We start from the raw sequence: 23,376 nt of genomic DNA, 5'->3' as shown, positions 1-23,376 counted from the left end.
ACTTTTGAGTTTTAAGACCAGTTCTGATCCAAATCCACAGTAAAATAGGTGATGATCAAATTTATTTTGCCCTTTTTTTATACCTGAGGCTTACACTGTGAACATACGAAACACACTAGCCCACTTCCAGTACTATCTATTAGCCAAACTGGCATTTTAAATTCCTAAATGAAAAATGTGTAGTCTATTTAAGTTTAATCAGGATTTTCGAATAAAAAATGGGACTATATCCCATTATTGAGCAGCAGCTGGTGTATCCCTAAGCAGAGCCCTTCTATTTTATTTTTTTCTAGTGCTAGTAGGCTAAGCTTCTGCTAAACTTTACTAATGCAAAAATGCAACAATAATCAAACTGCAGCTATAAACACATCAAAAACATATCTAAAATTGGAGTCATTGCTCTATGATTACCTTCCATCCATACCCAAGAGGTTAAGCTCGACCACACAACCACAGCCACCAACATGAAAGACCAGGCACACCCATTTATGTACACCAAACAAATTCATTTCACTATTTAAAAGGGTGCACATGATGCGACTCTTCCTGGTTGGGTAGAAGGGTTTGCAATAGGTAAAACTTTCATCTGGCTACCGTTCAACACAGCCTGTCTGACCAAACTGATGAGCTCGGAGAAGGTACAGTGTTTGTCAGGATGTTTTTATGGCCTCACGAGAAATGACACACGTTACACAAGTCATTCAGACACAACAGGAACTTCAGCTTACAGAGAGACGTCCTGACCTACATCCAGAGTTCTGTATTTAGACACACTGTCACTCTCCACTCCGTGCTTTTTACATGTACCCCTTTTACAGCTTGTTTTGAGTCATCTTTTCTAACGCAATACCTACAGTTCAAGTGTGTCAAGCTGAAAACAGCACCTGTTTCATTATATTTCACAAAACAAACTCTGCTCCTTAACAGTGGCCGCAATGCTTTGGCTTAAGGTCGTGTTCATCTTCATCTGAGCCTTGCTTAAAGGAACAGCTAAGCGAAAAATCTAATTTACACAATGTTCAAACCGCAGATATAGCTAATGAGTCAAGACATGTTTGGAGTCCAAATTTTGATTCATAAATGTAGACCTAGATCTGTTGCTAACAAACACTAGTAGTCAATAGTCACCCAAATCCTTTCCATACATACTTCCTCAAAACTTGCCCAAAGCGCATCCAGGTCTTCAGTAAGGTCTTACAGACTTGCTGATGTGGTGTATTCAAAAACTACCTCAGCAGTAGAATTGCTCATCTAGAATCAGTGTTTGTGACAATGACCGCTTGTGAATACCAGCCTGAATCGACTGTCTGCCATTTTTTGTTCATTTGTATAGTTAACAAGGCCATACTGTGTAATAAACCACATCGGCAAGTATGCGTGACCTTATTAAAGATCTGAATGTGGTTTTAAGGGGTTGCGAGAATGTTGTGATGGTAAAGATTTGGATGTCTTTTGAACTTTTCTAGGTCAAGGAGCCTTGCAGCACCAGTTTTAGCTAAAGAAGCAAAATCTGGATATCAAATATGTCTTTGCTGATGGACCACATCTAGAAAATTGTGTAACAGTAGTTTTTTGCCAAACACTTCCTATAAGACTGACAAATGTATCTTGTGGTTGGAACAAAATCCTGTATTTCCAGTTTTGTTAACTTGAAAATTGGCAAATGGACCAACAGAAATTGTCCTAAATGACAAATACTGTCACCTTGACTTCCACTGAAACTTAGGCAAGTTTTCTCCTTCTACTGAAGTTACCTTTTTGGGAGACAGTATAAAGTGTCTGATGTTGTGGAGTACCTGGTTGCAAAGCGTGTCAGCAATGATATTTGCTGAGGAGTTCAACTGTCGCTTCAGTCAACAAACTGATCTCCTGCACTCAGACACCTGAAAGGCTTTTCAAACTGATCGTACCTGTTTGTCCTAACCCCAATTATGTATGCTCTTCTTCAGTGTTTAATGGAGGATTTGCAATATATTTATACACTACTGTCCAAACATTTGAAATCATATACACACACACACACACACACACACACACACACACACATATATATAATACTACAATACTGCAAAGACAACATATCAAATGTTGAAACTGAGAAATTTTATTGTTCTTTGAAAAATATATGCCCATTTTGAATTTGATGCCAACAACATGTTGGGACGGGGGCCTGTTTACCACTGTGTTTCATCACCTCTTCTTTTAACAACACTCTGTCAGCATTTGGGAACTGAGGAGACACTGCCGTAGTTATGAAAGTGAAATGTTTTCTCATTTGTATTTGATATAGGATTTCAGCTGCTCAACAGTTCAGGGTCTCCTTTGTCGTATTTTTCATTTCATAATGCGCCAAATGTTTTCAGTGGTGACAGGACTGGACTGCAGGCAGGTCAGTTTAGCACCCGGACTATTTTAACACGGAGCAATGCTGTTGTAATACATGCAGAATGTGGTTTGACATTGTCTTGCTGAAATATAAAAGGCCTTCCCTGAAAAAGACGTCGTCTGGATGGCAGCACATGTTGCCAAAATATGTATATATCGTTCAGCATTAACGGTGCCTTCACAGATGTGCACGTCACCCATGCCATGTGCACAAATGCACCCCTATACCATCATGAATACTGGCTTTTGAACTGTGCACTGATAACAAGCTGAGTGGTCTTTAGCCCAGAGGACACAGTGTCCATGATTTCCGAAAAGAATTTCAATGTTGATTCATCAGATCACAGGACACTTTTCCACTTCATCTCAGTCCATTTTAAATGAGCTCAGGCCCAGAAAAGGTGGCAGCATTCCTGGATGTTGTTTATATTTAGTTCCTTTTTTTGCGTTTTAGAATTTTAACTTGCATTTGTGGATGCAGCGACGAAGTTGTTTTCAGAAGTGTTTCTGAGCCCATGCAGTGATTTTCACTACAGAATCATGTCTGTTTTTTACCAGCCTTTTGTTGCCCCCGTCCAAACTTTTTTGGAACATGTTGTTAGCATCAAATTCAAAATGGGCATATATTTTTTCAAAAACCAATAAAATTTTTCAGCTTCAACATTTGATGTGTTGTCTTTGTAGTATTTTCAATGAAATTTAAATGTTTTGCACATCATTGCATTTTGTTTTTATCTACATTTTGCACAACTTTTTTGGAAATGGGGTTATATATTGCTGTTGTTGGAACAAAAACTTCTCCAAAATGGTAACTTTACAGGAGAAGGAAAAAACCTTCTTTACTTTCAATGTAAGTCAATGGAACCAGACATTTTTTCAAGTTGTTTTTGGCTTTTTCTTTCTGCCCATTCATCATGAAATTATATCTATATATAATAATAATAATGTAAATTTAAATATTTATCAACAAGACACACAGTGTCTTACAATATGTACATACAGTACAATACATACAGTGTAATACAATATGTCTTGAGTACAAGTGTCCTGGGAACAAGACGTTACCGAATGATAAATAATGGAAGTAAACAAAAGTGTTCAATTCCAGAAACGACTATCAGAGAACTGTCTAATAAGGAATAGTTTCCTCTGTAGTATCTATGTACATGTAGCTAAGTGAGTTCTCCTATTGGTTAGGATTCAAGAGCTGAAGAGAAGTCCTAATGCATTACATAAGCTATCAGCAGATATGGAAAGTGACAGAGGAATTAACCACATTTTGATTTTTAATAGGCATTTTTTGATTTTCATCTCTCTCAGCCCTCTGGAAGTTCTACATACTGGATGCTTGTGAATATAAATAGCAGCCTAATGAATGTAAAGCTAGAAATGGAAAACGACAGCTCTGTTCCACCCTATGTACTGAGTCACTGTGAAACTGATGCAAGGCACTCTGTGCTAAAACATCTGTCACAAACTTCAAGTAAAACATCGAATGTCTTTTCAAAGCTAAAATGTCTGTAGTTAATCTAGAACTGCCAAAAAAAATAATACGAATCACCATAAGCTTAGCGCTAACAAATTACTGGAATCCCATAGGGAGGCTTGCAGAAGTTAGAATTATTGTAGAGGTGGGTTTTTTGACAATCGAAGGCGACTGTAAGTTAAAAAAGTTGTTGATGCTGATGATTTTGCTGAGTGTGTTGTATTTAGCTGTTGAACAGGTTTCAGCACCAGCAGCTGACAGAATCTAGTCCGATGACAGCTGGAATCTGATCTACACCACAAGAATCAACTGGATTTGATGTTACCAGAATGTGACCAGAAGTACTGTCTGTTTTTCCACCAAAAATTACTCTTTTTACCAGTTTTCAGTTTTTAAAACGGTGGGTTATTTTGTGAAAAACTGTATATTTCTGCAAAATATAGCACAAAAATTACCTTTCTAAAGCTTGACCTGCTCAGTCTTTTGACAGATGCCTCTCTCTCTCTGTCCAACTTGCGAGTCCTTTAAGAGTTTCAGTACTTCACTGTCACGTCAATGGACTGAAATCATAATCCAGCTACTCACTCATCAGTTTAACTGCTCAGAGATTAGGTAAAATAGGACGCAACAAAAGATGATGAAAGCTGTGCTAGTGTGGACTTGGTTAGGGATTTTTAGTGAATGGCAGGTTCAAGTTCTAGGTATACAAGTTCACTGGGCACTGTGGATTTTAATCGTGTATGTGGAGGTAATGTGAACAAAGGCACAACGGCTAAAATAAAAGGCTAACTGTATTGACTACATTATAGGTGGTGTTATTAATTTACGTATATTTTCAGTGGGCTTAATTCATTGTTAGTATTTGTTAGCACTGTTAGACCATATGCTACAATGTCCTTGTTAGACTGCCATGTAAGATTTGTTAATGTGTTGTTCCTTTATTGTTTCTGCACCTTTCACACTGAGTGAAACAGCATTTTTAGGGCAATACGGAAGGCAGCTTGGCGGCACTGTTGATCCTGAGAAAAGTATGATTTAGAAGCCAGGGTAGGTGTTTTATGTTTGAAAAAACACTGTGCAACAGGAGGAACAACCCTCGTATTTTTAATTTGTTGAAAGAAACACTGCGTACAATGTCCTGATTAATCAAAGCCATAATAACCGATTAATCGATTATGAAAATCATTGTTAAGTGCAGCACTATAACCTGACTTTAACCTCTTATTCACCAGGGTATTTATTGGTTTTTTCATCTGAATCTACATGACCAAATCGTAAGGCAAATTATTCAGTAACTGCATGAAATAAATGTAAATTTTTATTTATTCATTTATTTTTTGTAAAAGCTCCCCTAAAATTAACAGAACATGTTTTTATGATCATAAACATATTGCTATATGCTTACAATTTACTGCTGAAAGCCAAAAATCTTAGACACTCTTTGTATTTTTTTATAAAAATAATTTTTACGAAGCAGATCACTGAAGAGACACTGAATAAACAGATCATCTGTTTATAGTTCATAGCCCAGATTTGTGGAAAAATGGGTCGAAAAAAATGGGTCGTAAAAAAAAATTGTGAGTTCAGCTTCTTTTATTATAAGGGTTTAAAATTACATCGCCCATCTATTTGACTGGAAAGAAGACAGTTACAGCTCTCATATCACATCTTTTGAATGTAGCTTATGAAATATGAAAGTTATGAAGTATATGACGAAGTGTGTTTTGGAACCACCGGTGGTCTCAAGGAGTTGAAAAGGTTAATATAGTGATCCTTTAGATTACACACTTGAAGGGTTAGATTACGCACTTCAAGGGTTCTTTAGTAAAGAAAATAATTCTGTACAGAACCATAAACACTCAAAGAACCCTTTGCAGAATTAAAGGGTTCTTTGCATTGTGAAAACGTTCCTCAGATTGATGGAGAATGTGTTTTATATGATTCTACATAGAATCTTTTTGAAAAGCGCTCTATATAGCACCGAAAAGGGTTCTATTATTGTTACAGGTTTGACATTGTAACTTTAGAAGGACCCTTTTTGGTGCTATATAGAACCCCTTTGAAAATGATTCTATATAGAACCATCCACAGCACATTCTCCATCAATCTGAAGACTCATTTAGCAATGCAAAGAACCCTTTAATCATGCAAAGGGTTCGTTGAGTGTTCATGGTTCTATACAGAACCATTTTCTTTACTAAAGAACCCTTGAAGAATCATTAAATTGTAGGTCACAGATTAAGTTTTTAAGCAGGAAATCGGTGATCCACACCATAATCCTTCCATATAACACTATGCTCTTCTTATTGCTGGAAATAAGCATGACTTCTAAAGGTTAAGCTGTTATTCTGAGATGTTTGAGCTTGAGATCATCAGAGCAAATATTATGTCCATCATGGTTGATGGTGTTAGCCAGGAAAAACATTGGTCTTATGCACAGTAACACCTCTCCTCCTCCTCCTCCTCCTCGAATGGATAAACACATCCTCATCAAACCTCTCAACAGCAGGTGTGGCTGAAGTGAGGGTTCAAGGCCCGAGCAGTGCAGGAACAGCCATGATCTGCTCAAAGATCTACTGTAAACAAATCAGGACGACGATGGTGAGGTGCCTCTGCAACACCTGACCTGCTCTGATGACTTGACCTAAGAACAAACGCTCCAACGTGGCATATCAGACTCGAATTTACTCAACTTCAACAGAGATGATACAAGCCACACAAATCACTCAGACAGAAGAGACTGAGACGTGTGTCTCTGATTACGCTACCTCAGTAATCAACAACATCATATTCATATATAGATAAGGAAGCTAGACATGCACTTATTAGGAACACAGGCCATGGTGAGTGATGGTTGTTTTTAAACAGGCAGGTAGTGACGCAACAGTGACTCATGGGATAATCAATCATGAGAATGCCTCATAATCTTTACTGCTGTCATTACTTCCTAAACTTCTGTTCCATGATATTAAGAAGGATTAGGCCTGATACATTTGTAATGTAATACAGCTGGTTAGGTAACTCAGTAGGACAGAGACAATGTCACGGCTTTTGTACACCATTACACAAAACCAGCAAGCCTGAATGAGAGCTGTTAAAGCCTGAGTCAGTCCATACAGTTGGACAATATGGCAAATATACACCGATCTGGCATAACATCATGACCACCTCCTTGTTTCTACACTCATTGTCCATTTTATCAGCTCCACTTACTATATAGGTGCACTTTGTAGTTCTACAATTACAGAGTGTAGTCCATCTGTGTCTCTGCATACTTTGTTAGCCCCCTTTTACCCTGTTCTTCAATAGTCAGGACCTCCACAGTACCACCACAGAGCAGGTATAATATGGGTGGTGGATCATTCTCAGCACTGCAGTAACACTGACGTGGTGGTGGTGTGTTAGTGTGTGTTGCGCTGCTTCGAGTTAATCAGACACAGCAGTGCTGCTGGGGTTTTTAAACACTGTGTCCACTCACCCTGTAGATTTAATGTCAGGGACAGTAGCTCATCTGTTGCTGCACAGTTTGTGTTGGTCATCCTCTAGTCCTTCATCAGTGGTCGCAGGACGCTGCCCACAGGACACTGTTGGCTGGATATTTTTGGTTAGTGGACTATTCTCAGTCCAGCAGTGACACTGAGGTGTTTATAAACTCCAGCAGCACTGCTGTGTCTGATCCACTCAGACCAGCGCAACACACACTAACACACCACCACCACGTCAGTGTTACTGCAGTGCTGAGAATGATCCACCACCCATATTATACCTGCTCTGTGGTGGTACTGTGGAGGTCCTGACTATTGAAGAACAGGGTAAAAGGGGGCTAACAAAGTATGCAGAGAAACAGATGGACTACAGTCTGTAATTGTAGAACTACAAAGTGCACCTATATAGTAAGTGGAGCTGATAAAATGGACAATGAGCGTAGGAGGTGGTCTTAATGTTATAGCTGATTGGTGTAATTCAGTATCAGTGACATAACTGGGATCTTCGCAAATATATATATATATATATATATATTATATATATATATATATATATATATATATATTGTGCCCTCCATATGAAAATTATTTTCTCTCCACTTTTCTCTCCTCTTTTTATCAATTTTGCTTAGTTGTGAACACAAACCGTGATGCTGTAAGCTAGATAACTAACTAAGCTAGTATTACTGCATCTCCAATCGAACACCACTGATTACACAACAAATCACATGAGAGATCAGGGGGCAGAGTGGCTGGGTTTTGTTCCCATATGTGAATTTGTGGCTACACAGTGCTCTAGTTTCATTGATCTTTCGTTGATGTAACTGGCTTGGACAGTCCAACTGACAGATCAGACTACCGACAGGAAAATGTCAATGCCTGATAATTTTAATAATTCCAATTTGGCCATTTCCTGATATTATAACTGTTCCATTAAATAGTGTCACCATTTATAACATTCATATGATAAATATTAATTAAAATATTTTTGTTGCCCCTCCTCTGGTTCTAAAAACTTGGATGTGCCCACAGCAGGAAACAGGAGCTTAAAAGTACTCTGGATTCATCAAACACATCATATTAAGCTACGGAGGTTCTATGAGTAAAGGTGCCTCTTAATGTGTTAAAAGCACAGACCGTGGCATGTAACTGTATAAAAAGATGTTTAATGCAAAGTATTTGCATTGGAGTACAGTGGCCTACAGCACAGGAGATACAAGAGATACATGCCACTATGACTCAGACTAACATTACATTAACATATCTGTGGCTGTGGTAGCGCTAATAGTTGAAATTAAAGTTGCATTAAATCTACACTGGTTATTTTTTGAGAATGGTTCTATATAGCACCAAAAATGGTGTTCTATTCTATTCCAGAACCTATAAATCTTGATTCCTACATATCCCAGAGTTCATCTGTTTCAGCTTAGTGGGGAAATGACTATAAATAAATGAGTAAGTACAGTGCATTATAAGCTGAATGTGGTCAACTGTTGGCTTTTATGCTGAACTGCACACTTAAAAAGATGGTTGTTCAAGGGTTCTTTAGCAAAGAAAATGGCTCTATATAGAACCATAAACACTCAAATAACCCTTTGCATGATTAAAGGGTTCTCTGCATTGTTAAAGGGTTCATCAGAATGTCCCGTACATGGTTCTATATGGCGCCAAAAAGTGTTCTTCCATTGTTACGATGGTTCTTTAAGGGTTCTTTAGTAAAGAAAAAGGTTCTATCCATCTACCGCACCTTCTCCATCAATCTCAAGAGCCCTTTAATGATGCAAAGATCCCTTTAATCACACAAAGGGTTATTGGACTGTTCATGGTTTTACATAGAACCATGAACCATTGTCTTAACTAAAGAACCCTTGAGGATCCATTATTTTTAAGACATCACAGTGACCCAAATCCTGTACGCATGATTTTAGTATTCAACTGACAATAAACTCACAAAGTTTGGTCATAGCATATTCTGGAACGTCTTTCCACTGAAATAATAATAATAATGATAATAATAGTAATAATAATAATAATAATAATAATTTGTGTAGCACTTTTTAAGCACAGTTGGTCAACTCACAAAAGTACCCAAACAGGACAAGTGTAAATGACAGAAGAATAAAACAGATAGAAAGATAAAAAGATAAAAATAAAGAAAGATAAAGTGAATAAATATATTTTTTAGAAAGCTGTCAAGAGAAGTAATCTGACAGAATCGCTCATGAGAAATATCATTATAATATCAGAATAACTTTAGGCATGTTGTCCTGCCCTACCTCTTAGTAGTTCTCACGAAGTCTCTGAACATGAGGTTTTTATTGCTCTGCTCTGTAAGGGCTCTCTGGTGCCCTTACAGCTGCAGCGGTTTCATGCAATTACATAACAGTACCCTACCACAGTGGCCCAATGGAAAAGATTCCAGTTTGAGGCGGAGAAAAGCAACAATGGGCCATTTTCCAGATACCCAGTTGCAGACACTGTAAGTCTAGTCCCAAACTACACCCGACTTGCAACTGACACTGTAATTTAATCCACAGCTAGGCCTAATTTACGTCCAGAACAGTAGACTAAACTGATTTTTTATGCCAATAAAAAGGCTATAAAATAAGCACTCGAAAGGGATTGTTTGAGCGTTAAATCTTTGTTCAGATAAGTCTCTGATAAGTCTTGTGAAGAAGGTCATTTCTCAAACTAACAGTAAGTGCATTCCATTAGCATGACACGCTCGCTGCATATGGGAACATGCAGAGAGCAGAAAGCCTGATGAAGGACAAAGAGCTTTTTCAAGGGCTTCACTTCAAGGTTTTAGGAAAAACAACAAAACGAAGACACTGTACGTTGCTGGCGTTCAGTAATAGTATTAAACATGCAAAAGTGCACAGAATAGATCCTAAAACAGCCAAAGCCATGTGCTCACATTGTGGGAGGGGTCATATTTCATAATGTAAAGTACTGTGCAAAAGTACATTTACAGTCATGCCATTAAGTACAAGCTATTCATTTTTTAGGAGATACTTCTGAGGAGATTAGATGTAAGATAATCCATTTGAATAAAAGATACAGAGAAAATAGGCCCTCTGACAACCACTGGCAAGACCTGGTAGACCACCAACACTGCCCCCATCAGATAAACAGCATTTAAAGATTTCATCTTTGAGAGAGAGGAGAAAATCAAGCTGCTTCAGATCTGAAAACATCCACAAGTGTTTCTGTCCATCCTGCCACTGTGAGAAGACGACTCAGCGCTATGGGTCTGAAAGGATGTGTAGCTGTCAAGAAGCTCTTACTGAGAAAAAAATACAGAATAAAAAGAACAAACAAAGAAGCTGCTGTTGATCTCAGAACAATGGACTGACCACCCCAGAGTCCAGACCTCAACATCACTGAATGTGTTTGGGATTATTTGGATCGTGAGAAGCAGAAAATGCAACCAACTCCTAAGACTGAACTTTAGAGGTGTGGAAAAATATCCCTGCAGATTTCTTGTAGAAACCGAAAGCGAGTCTCCGGTAAAGAATAAAGGTAAAAAGTGGACACACTAAATACTGAAAAAATTATATTATGTTTAGATGTTTGGCATCTGTGTCATTTTATGTGTAATTTTCTGATAAATATGTTTTCCGTCTTTTTTGTGATGCTGAAAAATTGATAACTTGGCTGTTAATAAATTAAATAAATGAAGAGTGCTCTCTGACTTTCACACAATCCTATGTACTATAGATCAAAAGTTTGGAATCACTTGTTATCTTGATAATTGTTGTTATTTAATTCAATAACACGTACACAGTATAGACTGAAACTTCACAAACTAGACAGCAGAAGGTATTTTTAGATATTTTATTCAATATTTTAAGTATTCTGGAAAAAAACCAGAAGTTAAAAAACAATAAACAGTATACTGTAATGATCTATAGGTAATCATTTCTTGTGAAGTTATTTGGATCATCACTTTTGAAACACCCGTCTCTCTGGATATTAAAATGGCAACTACATCGATTTTTAAATGCATAACTTAATTGTTGAGAAGTAAACAAAGTTATTCAGAGTGGTTTGACATGAAATTGTGCAGAAACCTATCGACCTGATTTCCTCAGAGTGGTGATGATAGGAACTGGGGTTGTGATGTTTACTATGCAAATATAGTCAGTTTATTTACTATTCAAAACCACCAGTGAACCTACACGTGTCTTCTGAGTGTTTATATGTAGTGTTGATTAACAGTAAAACAGTGGTAAATCTGAAAAAATAAATTTCCTTACTGGACTATTCTGTCTCACAACACTCTGCGTGTACCTCTCCACATCAGACAGTGTATTCATAACCACTTCATGTAATAACTTTCTATGAGGGAGCTTTTAGAGGCATTAAACTCTTCAGACGTCTGGTTCCTATCACCACCACTGTGAACAGTTCTGACTCTGTTACGTATCTCTAGATTAGAGCACTTCACTCCAAACATCTTCACCTTAATCCTGGAAGTTAGAGTAGCTTCATAGAAGCATTTTATTCATGTATCTGCAACAACATCAGTTTTATAATATTGAAAGGACAATGATTCCAAACCTTTGGATCTGCTGGACAGGTAATATGTTGTAATAAACTATATAAAAGCTTAATCAACTGCAGATCTCCAGTAAAACCAGTGTAAAAAAGCTCATACAGGCCTTCAAGAAAAAAATGTGCAGAAACTTATTGACTCGATTTCTCTGAATTGCAACATGTTAGCTCAGGTTGGCATTATCCACAATCTCCCTCTTAAGCAATAGTGAAAACACACATCAGAAGCATGCAAAGAGAACCAATACAGACTTGGCATCTGAACGGCTGCTGCTTATTTTCCCCTGTTACCTTGGCAAGCCCAGTGCAAAACAAAGCTATGAAAAGCAGTGGTCAAATTGCTTTGTGTGGTTTAACTGTGCCAGATGTGGTGGTGCAACTGCAAATACATTGAAGTTACAGATGCCAAAGGATTAACAGAAACACAAAGCACTTTTTATATTCAACAGGCACAGAAGCATCTTTAATGTGATTTATACACAGCTTCATCCAGCAGAGCAGATCGTATCAATGGCTAATTTGAGGAAACGTTGCTTTGTTTTGCATATCCAGGTCTGTCGACAGGTAAACCACCAAAGTCTCATTAGCAACTGGCCTGTTTATTAGGGTACCATTTCTGTGTCTGCTCTATTTTGAATGACCATTTTTTCTGTTTTAATGAAACCAACTGTCAACAGTGCAAAAGAACAATATACACCTAGAGCCACAGCTGTGAAGAAAAATATATATATTAGGGCATTCATAGTTCATAGACGCTTCAAAACACCTGTAGTAGTGAGGCTGAAACCCAGCCCTATGTTACTAGGATAGAATCCATGAGTGTAGCCCTTTGGTTCAAAAACAGCTTTTAAAAGATTTTTTAATGTCTTTTAAAGCCATATCTTCATCATCTTTAGCAGACTACTCTGGAGAGTCCTTGAAGGAGACCTAGGGATAAATCAATGAGCAGCAAACTAACAAAAGAAACAGCAAGAGAAATTTCTGCCCCACCAGATGTCGCTGTGGAGCGACATAATCAATAATTCAGTCCGATACATTCCAAATATGTTCCTGTACCTGTTGTGTAAATGCTAGTAGGCTACCTATTTCTCCTAGCAGTCTTCATTTGGTGAGCATGCAGCCCGTCAGCATCCGTCTAACCAAATGAGCAGTTAAAAACACTCTACGCATGTTTAACATACTTTCAATAACCAGCTGTGGGGCCCGATCACATTGGCCCCATGCTGAGAGCAGCCAATAAAAAAATAATAATTTTACATACGTCCAGACGTTTAGTAAACATCGTTTACAGTGTGGCCATTTTGCTACGCAGCTAGCCATAGTTCCTGATCAGTTGTGGTAGCCACTCATAATAGCAAGGCAATATAATCAGTCAAGTTGAATATGTAATGAAAGTTAAATTTGGTATCCGGCTATTAGAGCAGAAATTAGAGATTAAACATTTGGGACACACCAGCCAGAGGATTTCAACATCATTCAGCCTGGAAAAAAACAAACCCTCTTTTTTAATCCAGAGAGGTTCAAGAGAAAAATGTGGCTAACTGTCAGTGTAGCTAAAACACTCTTTTGCTTTCCTTGCCTGCCCTTGCTATGCTATCAATTTAATTAATTCATGGATTGGTGGACTTTGAGAGAAAAGTTTGTGACAAGTTTGCCCAGATGAAAGAACATCGTGCATCTTTACTGTCCGAGCAGTGAACGTCACTGGTGAGTCATTCTGCATTATTACAAGGTGTGTTATTCATAATGCCTGGAAAGCAGTGTGTTTCTCTGCTCTGATATGTTGCTTTGGATATGTAGTTGCAGACCACAGTGATCGTTTACTGATAGATAACTTTGTAATGTGATGCTGTATAACCAAGTTTTCTGAGATTTAATGTTGTTATCATATCACTCATATTTCTGTCTCTAGTCTCCGACCTGTCTCAACTATCTACTGCACCACATTACGTTAATTTGTGAATTTGAGATTTCATTGATGGAGTGCGTTTGAGTTTGGTTTGGACCAGGTTTGTGTGTAGCTGATCAGTCGGCTGCTGCCCCTACAGTTTTTTGTGCCCTACCAGGCCTTCTGTGACCAGAAACGCCAATGCGCTCTAGAGCCTCCACTGTAAAAAAAATCCACGAGATGTAGGAACAAGGGCAAGAGCAAGAGGCTACAATCACGGATGAGCTGGAACCATTGACTATATATATATATATATATATATATAAACAATATGACTAGATCATTGAATTTTTTAGAAGGGAAGCTTTATCAAGCTACTTCTCAGCTAGATGAATGCTGATCTGGGATCAGCCCTCCCTTGTATGCAAGGATATAGAAAATAAAAGGAATAGTTCTGTATAATTACCCTCAGCAAACTGCATGCCAATATAATCACACGCTTGCCTCTAATCATGTCAAGCTGTTAAGTAACCTCAAGCAGACTGACTTGCTTACCCTGCTAGAAAAAATACAGCACAGGCCAGCATGTCTGATCACCAGCAAAACCAGTATATCTTGTGTTTTGGAGTGTGCTAAACCAACTAAACCAGGACTAGACCACCATAAAGCAGCATAGACCAGCTTAGACCAGCATGGAATGCATGTCTGTGCCTTTTCTCAGTACGATATTAGGTTTTTGAACACTGTATGACATACTGTTCTCTATAAAACAGTACTGGGCGATATGCCGGTTCATTCCACATACTGGTCTAAAGGTAACTGTTTTGCCTCAAATAAGTGCAGAAAATGCAATGTACACAGAAAACACGTTAAGCACACTGTAAAACATGATAAAGTTAGCCCATTTAGCTGCCTGGCAGAGTCAACAATCCCTCATCTCCTGCTGTGTAGTCAGTTGCAGTCTTAGGTAATGTTAGTTCAGTTTATTATCAAAGGAGCGAACATTAGAGAGACATAAGGAAGAAACTGCTGGTCTCTTGAGCTTAGCCTTTAGCCACCGGCCCGCTTGCTGCACTTCTGTTGTTTCTTGTACCATTTGCGTCCCTCAGTCGTCTGCATCAGATGCTTCTGACAGTGTGAATGACTAATGTTTATCTTATTTCCAAATGCGAGTGTCTTAGACAAATGCATGAGACATACTACTAGCTGTTGTAACTGGATTAGCTACAGCCACTAAAGCTAACTATTATAGCTTTAGCTATAAAATGTGTCCACTTTTAGAGCTAACTTGCTAATTAGTGAGGAGGTGATTTGGTGGAGTTACACTTTCATATCGATTCACCCATAAAGAAACACTCGGTCTCCCTGTCTCTCCTACACATCAGCACCAGCCTGTTATAGTATAAGAAACGGCTGAAACGGCTGAGCAGGAAACTGTGTTTATGTAGAATAAAGAGCCAGTTTTGTTTAAGCTTTAGCTATAAAATGTGTCCACGTTTAGAGCTAACTTGCTAATTAGTGAGGTAACAAGCCATCATCACTTCTTATCTATGTTAGTTTTGTAGCTCAAGTGCGAAAGCAAAAACAGCGTCAGGACTTTTTAAAAAAATTTTTTAAACATTTTTATCACTATTTTTGCGTGACAGTGATGCATCCTCACACATACCTCGTACGTGCCATAAGGTCATCTATATGTTGTTCAGTTCTGTTTTTGCTATTTATTTTGTGTGAAATAAAGTGTTTAGTTTTTGTCAGTAGTTAAATGTGGTTCCTCTTAAAACTGAAGGGACATTTCAGAACAGTATGCTACTGTTAACCTACAAAAACAGGTTTTTAGTGCTATTTTTAGAGATAACATGCTAACTGGTGAGGTAACAAGCCTCCATTTCTTGTTAGCTACATTAGCCTAGTAGCTCCAGGGCAGCTTCAGACAGCAAACATGGCTTGGCTGTGTTTGGAGTAAGAGAGGTAAACGTGTACGTTCTACTTTTTCCAAACTGTTACTTTAAACATGACACATTGTGATTATGTTTCACTAATGTGCTCATGGCCATGAACGTCATTACACATATTACCACACTACCTACTTCAATTAGCAATTGAGCAAGCTAGCCTCCTGACTCCAATACCCTTGGCAAGTTTCCAGAGGTGTTATCATGAAGACGCTAGGCTGCGCTTCAGCCACCCCCCCTTCCCCCACACACACGCCCTGACCCCAGGCAATTTCAACCGTCCTGCTTATTTAGTCAAGCACAGCCATATTTTCGTCTTTCAGCTGTCTGTTTCATTCAGGCATGAAACTTTCAACAGGAAAGAGCAAACAAGTTTATTAAAGAAGAAAATCAAGGTTTTCACCAAGAATGAATGTGTTTGAGAAGTGAAAGTGTCGGCATTCTCACTAGGAATGTGCCAATATCAGACTTTAATATCGCGATAATTATCCTGTTATCACAATTTATGATACTGTCACAGTATTGCACTGAGAAAAACAATGCATGTATAAGATAATACAGTACTGGGAAAATTATTATTTATTTATTTAAAGCCCTTAGCCTTTCAAAAGAACCAAAGAAAATTGTTCTATATGGAACCATGAACAGTCAAACAACCCTTTGCATGGATTCTTTGCATCATGAAAGGGTTCTATATGGCACCAAAAAAGGATTGTCAAGCTTTTAACAATAGAAGAACCTTTATGGTGCTATATAGGGCCCTTTTAAAAAAGGTTCTGTATTGAACCATATACAACACATTCTCCATCTGAAGAACCATTTCACCAAGCAAAGAACTGTTTAATCATGCAACGGGGTCTTTGAGTGTTCTATATAGAACCATTTTCTTTAAAGAAGACTTTAAGAACCATTTAAGAGTATAAATTACTAATTCTAAAGAGATTAGTTATAAGTCAACCTGCAAAGGATGAAAAAAAAAAACAAAAATGGAATTAAAAAATTAAAAGAGAGAAAATGGGGCTCCTAACAACCACCCGGAAGACCTGGTAGACACCAAAACTGCCCCCATCAGATAAACAGCACTTAAAGCTTCCATCTTTGAGAGAGAGGAGAAAATCAAGCTGCTTCAGATCTGAAAGCATCCACAGGTAGAAACACCATCCTTCCACTGTGAGAAGACGACTCAGCGCTGTGGGTCTGAAAGAATGTGTAGCTGTTAAAAAGAACCTCACTGAGAAAAGGAAATAGACCTCAAGACTCCAGACCTCAACATCACTGAATGTGTTTGGATTACTTGGATCGTGAGAAACAGAAAGTGCAACCAACCTGTAAAGCTGAACTTGGAAGTGTGGAAAAATATCCCTGCAAATCTCTGAAAAACTTCCCCACTTGGGTTTCCCCAAGATGTTTTTGTTTTTCAACCAGGTGGTGGACCCTTGGTCCAAACAGTGGTTTCAAGTTGTAGGTCACGACCCACTGGTGGGCTGAAGTATAAGGGGAGTATGAGTGGGCCGCGAGGAAGCGCTCATTGGGTGGAAGACAGGAAACACCCTGGACAGGTCGCCAGTCCATCACAGGGCAGAGCATACTTTTATATTTTTTGGCTTTTCAATGAGAGCAGAGCTAAAATCAATGATTAGATCTCAAGTCAAAGCCACTTCTATAACAAACCGCTGCAACATGCAAAGTACTCCTGTATTAACAACACAGCCTTTTACACCTTCAAGACAACTTTTTGCTGCTTGCCACAAGCTACATACAACAAAAACACATAAAAAATACTCCCATTTGACTGGTTATCTCCCAGCAATGCACCAGTAAAACTGTTATTCTGAAAGCTGTGGTGATCAGAGAGCAGAGCTGGGTAGTCTACTAATCCTGCTGACAACTCAGACCAGAATAGATTTTAAAAAGACAAACAAAACGTTAATAAAATGTATTAATGTTTTCATACTGAATGTTGCAGTTGAATGGAACACATCTAAATACAGAACAAAAAAAAAGTATAACAGCCTGCGCATGCATCATTGTTTTATCATGGTATTCTATTGTGCTTGTTGGTGGAAAGAACATTAACAATGAGTAAAAGTGGACTGAAAGAGACTTACAGTGTTCTTAAAATATTTGGTGGCTCTCAGAACAAACAGTACCTCCACAAGTGGGCATGAAAAAGTTCAGGACCCCTGCAGTAAACAGCATTTTAATAATGAAACGATAGCATTCAAGCCTTTACCGTGGGCTGTGAAGGTAACACACTAGAACAGCTGTACAAACATCAAATAAAGCATGAGATTACAATGTGAGAGCGTAATAGGACCCCTCTAAAAATCTCTGGGGAAACTGTATTGAAACATGTATTTGTGTCCAAAGCAATATCTTGCCAGTTGATTAGCACAGTGTACTTTAGTGTACTTTATTATTGATTATCGGCACATGTGAAATTCTCAGATAGTCTTTTCCTATGGCTGTCGCAAGATTTGCATGTTTTTTGAGCATGAATGTCTCTTTCAGACGCACACAATAGGGAATATTGATCTAATCCACTTTTTCACAATGGTTCATAAAACACACTGTGCAAACTGTGTCACAATCTCCAGATGAGCAGCTCAAGCTCAATGCCACAAATACATCATATTCACTTGAAATCTCGGTTTAATTCTATATTCGGAGGTCACATGATGAAAAACTCTCATGAAAGTTTTTCCTAGAGAAATAGAGTTTGGTGAAAAAGTCTAGTTTACACATTTTTTCACCTTATTTCAAATATAGTCAGTCATACGGTCAGTCAAGACATGTTTGGAATCTGAAACCTGCTTCTGTAGTTTTGCACTGGAGCTATAAGGCTTCTGTATTCTTAAGTATTCATTCGGACCTAAAACTGGAATTTAATACATGCATTTAATTACATTATGCTATATTCTGTAGTGCAGCACTGCATCCCTCAACCTCATTGGTTTGATTTACTATCCTTTTTGTGTTTTTTCATCAATGTTCTCTGACTACAATACCCAGAATGCATTGCGCAAAAAAAAAATTGTGCTAAAAAACGTTTTTCTAGTTTTAAACTGGAACATCTCACTATCTGTAATATTGTAGAATGACTACAGGAGGCAAATTTGCACTCACGGTACCACATTTAAAAATGATTTTTTTCATTTCAATTACTTTCAACATTTCACATACTGTGCTGCACTAAATCTAATTAAACAGCACTAATTGTGCTCTCTTTTTTAGGAAATATGCAGCCAGTCAATGTTCTTTAAGAACTGGCGATATCCATGAACAGCATATCATTTTGAAAAAATAACAAAATTTATCGAAATAACGATAAAATATCATCATATTGCCCACCTCTACTTTACAGTACTGCATAAAGTTCCCTTTGATGTAATGTTGTGAGATGAAAACAGAACAAAACAGACCAATTAAAACAAGCAAAGTTAGGTTTGTAATTCTTTTAGCATAGAATAGCAACACTCAGGAGTTCATTATCTTTATTAGCAAACTTATTATGATGCCGTAATATTACTAATAACAGCACTACAGCACTACAGCCCTTGTTTCTTGCCGGTTGTCATATCACTGTTTGCTGTAACCCTTTACATTACACTGTGGTTCACTCTCAGCTGTGCCTCTGTCGTGTATGATCTATATGAGCAGGTTTCTCGGACACAGATTAAACTTTGCTCTAGACTCATGCTAGTGAAACCAGTCCTCTAAGTCAGGCTTCAGATTTGAGGTCTATGCAAATTTTCTCCATGCATGTCATAAATTCCTGTATACCTGTAACTGTGAAATGGAGTAAGCCGCTGCAAATTCTGCTGAGTCTATACATTACACAGATTGCTGCCTGCACACACACATACACACCCTCAACTCATGCTATTTAGCCCAGAGCTCTTTTGAGACCTGCCACGGTTCATGTTTGGGGAGCAAATCCCAGAGCAAACCAAAGACGGGGTCGGCATTCAGTAACAGGTGCCATTTTGCAACAACCTGCTTTTCAAAGCTGTACTCTGTAAATCTTTGCATTTGACACAGTAATGAATGGTTAGTTCCACTCGCCGGTCACTTTATTAGAAACCCCTAGCTTGTAGCTACACTTTGCTGGTGTTCAACTCATCTGTTGATGCACAGTTTGTCTCAGCCATCCTCTAGTCCTTCATCAACGGTCACCACAGAGCTGCTCTTGCCTCGATTGTTTTAGGTGGTGATCCTCTCTTAACCCAGCATTGACACTGATGTGTGTCCAGCACCACACACATGACCATATCAGTATCACTGCTGTGCTGAGAACAATCCACCACCCTAGTATCCACAACCAATATCTGGACATTAGCGGCCCTGTGGTTAGAAACTGAGCAATGATGAACGGGCTGGATGGCAGCTGAGTGGAATTACAAGGTAGGTGTTTCTAATAAAGTGGCCAGTGAGTGGAAGCACAAGGTAGGTGTTTCTAATAAAGTGGCCAGTGAGTGGAAGTACAAGGTAGGTGTTTCAAATGAAGTTGCCACATTTAATAAAGTTAAGGGCGAGAGACTATCTTAAACAAATAAGTACTTCTGCTCAGAGAAGCTACTGATTCTGAGAAATCTCTGAACTACATTGCATTAGGATGTGGAAGTTTCTCCTAAAACATATTACATATTGAAATTACATATTGTTGATTTTCTAAGTGAAAATCTTAATCCGATCAACACGTTTACATGCTCTTGAGTAATCTGATAATGGGAAACTCCGGGTCTACAGGAGTCAGACAGTAATCGGATTTCTGCTTTGCAACCAGCCAATAAACTCACAGAAGAAGACGTGACGTAAACGTAACGTAAACTCAAACTTCATTGCACGTTTAAACCACTTTATCTGAAAATATGAACATACATCATCTAGAATATGAAAAATATTCAAATCCTTCATTTTGTGTTTGGTTTCAGCGTCGCTCCAAAAGTGTTTTGCTGCGTTTCGTGGCGATGCTGCTTGCTCATTTCCGGTACCGCCGTCTGTTTTCGCACATCCTCAGACTGAGAAATCCGAAAGAAATCAGAGTAAGAGTTTACGTGCACTGAGAAATCTGATTACTGAGCTAAAATCCAGCTCTCTTTATCGGATTTCTAGATTGGATTATTGAGTGCATATAAACACACTCAATGTGTGTTAATTTCATGATGAATGGATGAAAATACATAGTCCAAAATACTTGGAAAAACTGATTACACTGACTTGCATTAAAAGTAAAGTATGTTTTCTGCTTCTCCTGTAAAGTTACCATTTTGGAGATACAAGGTTTTGCTCTGATAGCAGTCATATGTATTCACCACGCTCTCTGTCTGTAATGCTCTAAGTCACAGTAATCCTGGAGTTTTGGTTTCTGCAGTCTTGTACTCCAAAGTCTAGAGTTTTGTATTTGTGCTTGTACAGATTACCAGTGCTATTAGGTCTTCAATGACATTACATATTATGTTACAGTATCTGTCTGAAATTTGATGGTTGAGTTACTTATGCATATTTTATGTAACTGTATCTGTCTGACCTTTTGTTTGTCAAATTACTTGAACATAACAATTAAGGAAACATGATATGTTCAACATTACAGCTCTGTGTAGCTTAACTTATGTAAGTCACTATTTCCCCATCGAAACCCTTGAGTATTGATACTGATATTGGTATCAGTACTGATATGTAAAGAATGTGATCTAGCAAAGCCAAAAATCGAGCTACATTTTTTGAATAAGCAAACAATGTACACCAATCAGGCATAACATTATGACCACCTCCTTGTTTCTACGCTCATTGTCCATTTTATCAGCTCCACTTACTATATAGGTGCACTTTGTAGTTCTACAGTTACAGACTGTAGTCCATCTGTTTCTCTGCATACTTTGTTAGCCTTCTTTTACCCTGTTCTTCAGTGGTCAGGACTCCCATGGACCCTCACAGAGCAGTTACTATTTGGGTGGTGGATCATTCTCAGCACTGCAGTAACACTGACGTGGTGGTGGTGTGTTAGTGTGTGTTGTGCTGGTCTAAGTGGATCAGACACAGCAGTGCTGCTCGAGTTTTTAAACACCTCAACGTTGCTGCTGGACTGAGAATAGTCCACCAACCAAAAATATCCAGCTAACAGCGTCCTGTGACCACTGATGAAGGACTAGAGGATGACCAACACAAACTGTGCAGCAGCAGATGAGCTATCATCTCTGACTTTACATCTACAAGGTGGACTGACAAGGTAGGGGTGTCTAATAGAGTGGACAGTGAATGGACACAGTGTTTAAAAACTTCAGCAGCACTGCTGTGTCTGATCCACTCAGACCAGCGCAACACACACTAACACACCACCACCATGTCAGTGTTACTGCAGTGCTGAGAATGATCCACCACCCAAATAGTGCCTGTTCTGTGACGGTCCAAGGGGGTCCTGACCACTGAAGAACAAGGTAAAAGGGGGCTATCAAAGTATGCAGAGAAACAGATGGACTACAGTCTGTAACTGTAGAACTACAAAGTGCACCTATATAGTAAGTGGAGCTGATAAAATGGACAATGAGCGTAGAAACAAGGAGGTAGTCATAATGTTATGCCTGATCGGTGTAAGTCACAAATCAGCTGAACTTCATAATTCCTCTGACAAAACAAATCAGTGCTTACTGATCCAAACTGTGTTCTGATATATTGGTGTGGCTCTAACCCAGAGGTGTCAAATTCATTTTAGGTAACAGGCCACATTACACTTAGTCCAGCATCAAAAAATGAGTTTTTAGGCCAAAAATGCTTTAACATCCTTATAAACGTGTTAATCATTATTTACATCAGTGTTTATTCTCAATGAGAAAATTAACTGACAAAGAAAACATTAAAAAGTCAGACTAAAATCTGCTATATGCTGATAAAAGAATGCAAAGAATTGCATACATAGACATTAATATTTATCTTCAAACAGAATATTTTAATCACATGACACAGAACTATTGGCAACATTAGATTAATAAGCCAAAGAAGGCTAACTAAGCTAGCTATGCGATCTTATCATCGTTCTAGTAGCTATTTATCAATAGAGCTTATCTAAAAACAAATGTTGACAAATGCAGTTAACTGTAAACAGTAAACTGTTGATAATTTTGCCATTAAACTATGGGAGTGGTCTTCCACACACCTTAATCCAAACCTATTTCAGCTTCAGAAATGAATTAGAAACACCACCACGCTCTGCCGTTTTCAATGCAGGTTTGTTCTGAGGATTTTTCATCCACTTATCAGGCAAAAAAGTGCTTAGAGACAGTTGCTAAGCAGTAATTAGTAAAGCATCATGTCCATCATTATTCTATAAATGGTCAATTACGGTCCACAAGATGATTTTGAATTAGAACATGGATTCTAAATTAATCTGATGAGCCAGATAAGAACAATAATCGGGCCATATCCAGGCCGCAGGCCATATGTTTGATAGCCCTTTTCTGACTTATTACATTTACAGTACACCAAAGATGAGCCTGTGCTCAGACAGAGTGGTCCTTCAAATACTGGGGAGAAACAAAGAAAGGAATAAAGCGCTTAAGTGTCTGCTTGGTCTTTTGTTTACCTTTGTAAAAGAGAACACAAACGAGTTTCACACTAAATGGGTGG

General features: G+C 38.3%; 1 protein-coding gene across 4 annotated transcripts in view; it reads right to left on the bottom strand.

Annotated features, from left to right (window-relative positions):
- The window catches only part of crybg1a (crystallin beta-gamma domain containing 1a), a 109,934-nt gene that overhangs the window by 78,644 nt on the left and 7,914 nt on the right, over positions 1–23,376 (bottom strand). The window contains exon 1 of one of the 4 annotated variants that reach the window (XM_036593183.1): positions 9,633–9,746. The exons of the other annotated variants lie outside the window; for them this stretch is intronic. Within the exon in view, the coding sequence (XP_036449076.1) occupies positions 9,633–9,664 (32 nt within the window). The 5' untranslated portion in view covers positions 9,665–9,746. Of the gene's footprint in view, positions 1–9,632; positions 9,747–23,376 lie in introns of those variants that run through there. 4 annotated transcript variants of the gene reach the window in all.

This window comes from Colossoma macropomum, unplaced genomic scaffold, assembly GCF_904425465.1.
Source record: "Colossoma macropomum unplaced genomic scaffold, Colossoma_macropomum, whole genome shotgun sequence".
Lineage (NCBI taxonomy): Eukaryota > Metazoa > Chordata > Actinopteri > Characiformes > Serrasalmidae > Colossoma > Colossoma macropomum.
The sequence above is the reverse complement of the archived record's forward strand: the minus strand, read 5'-3'. Positions and strand labels throughout refer to the sequence as shown.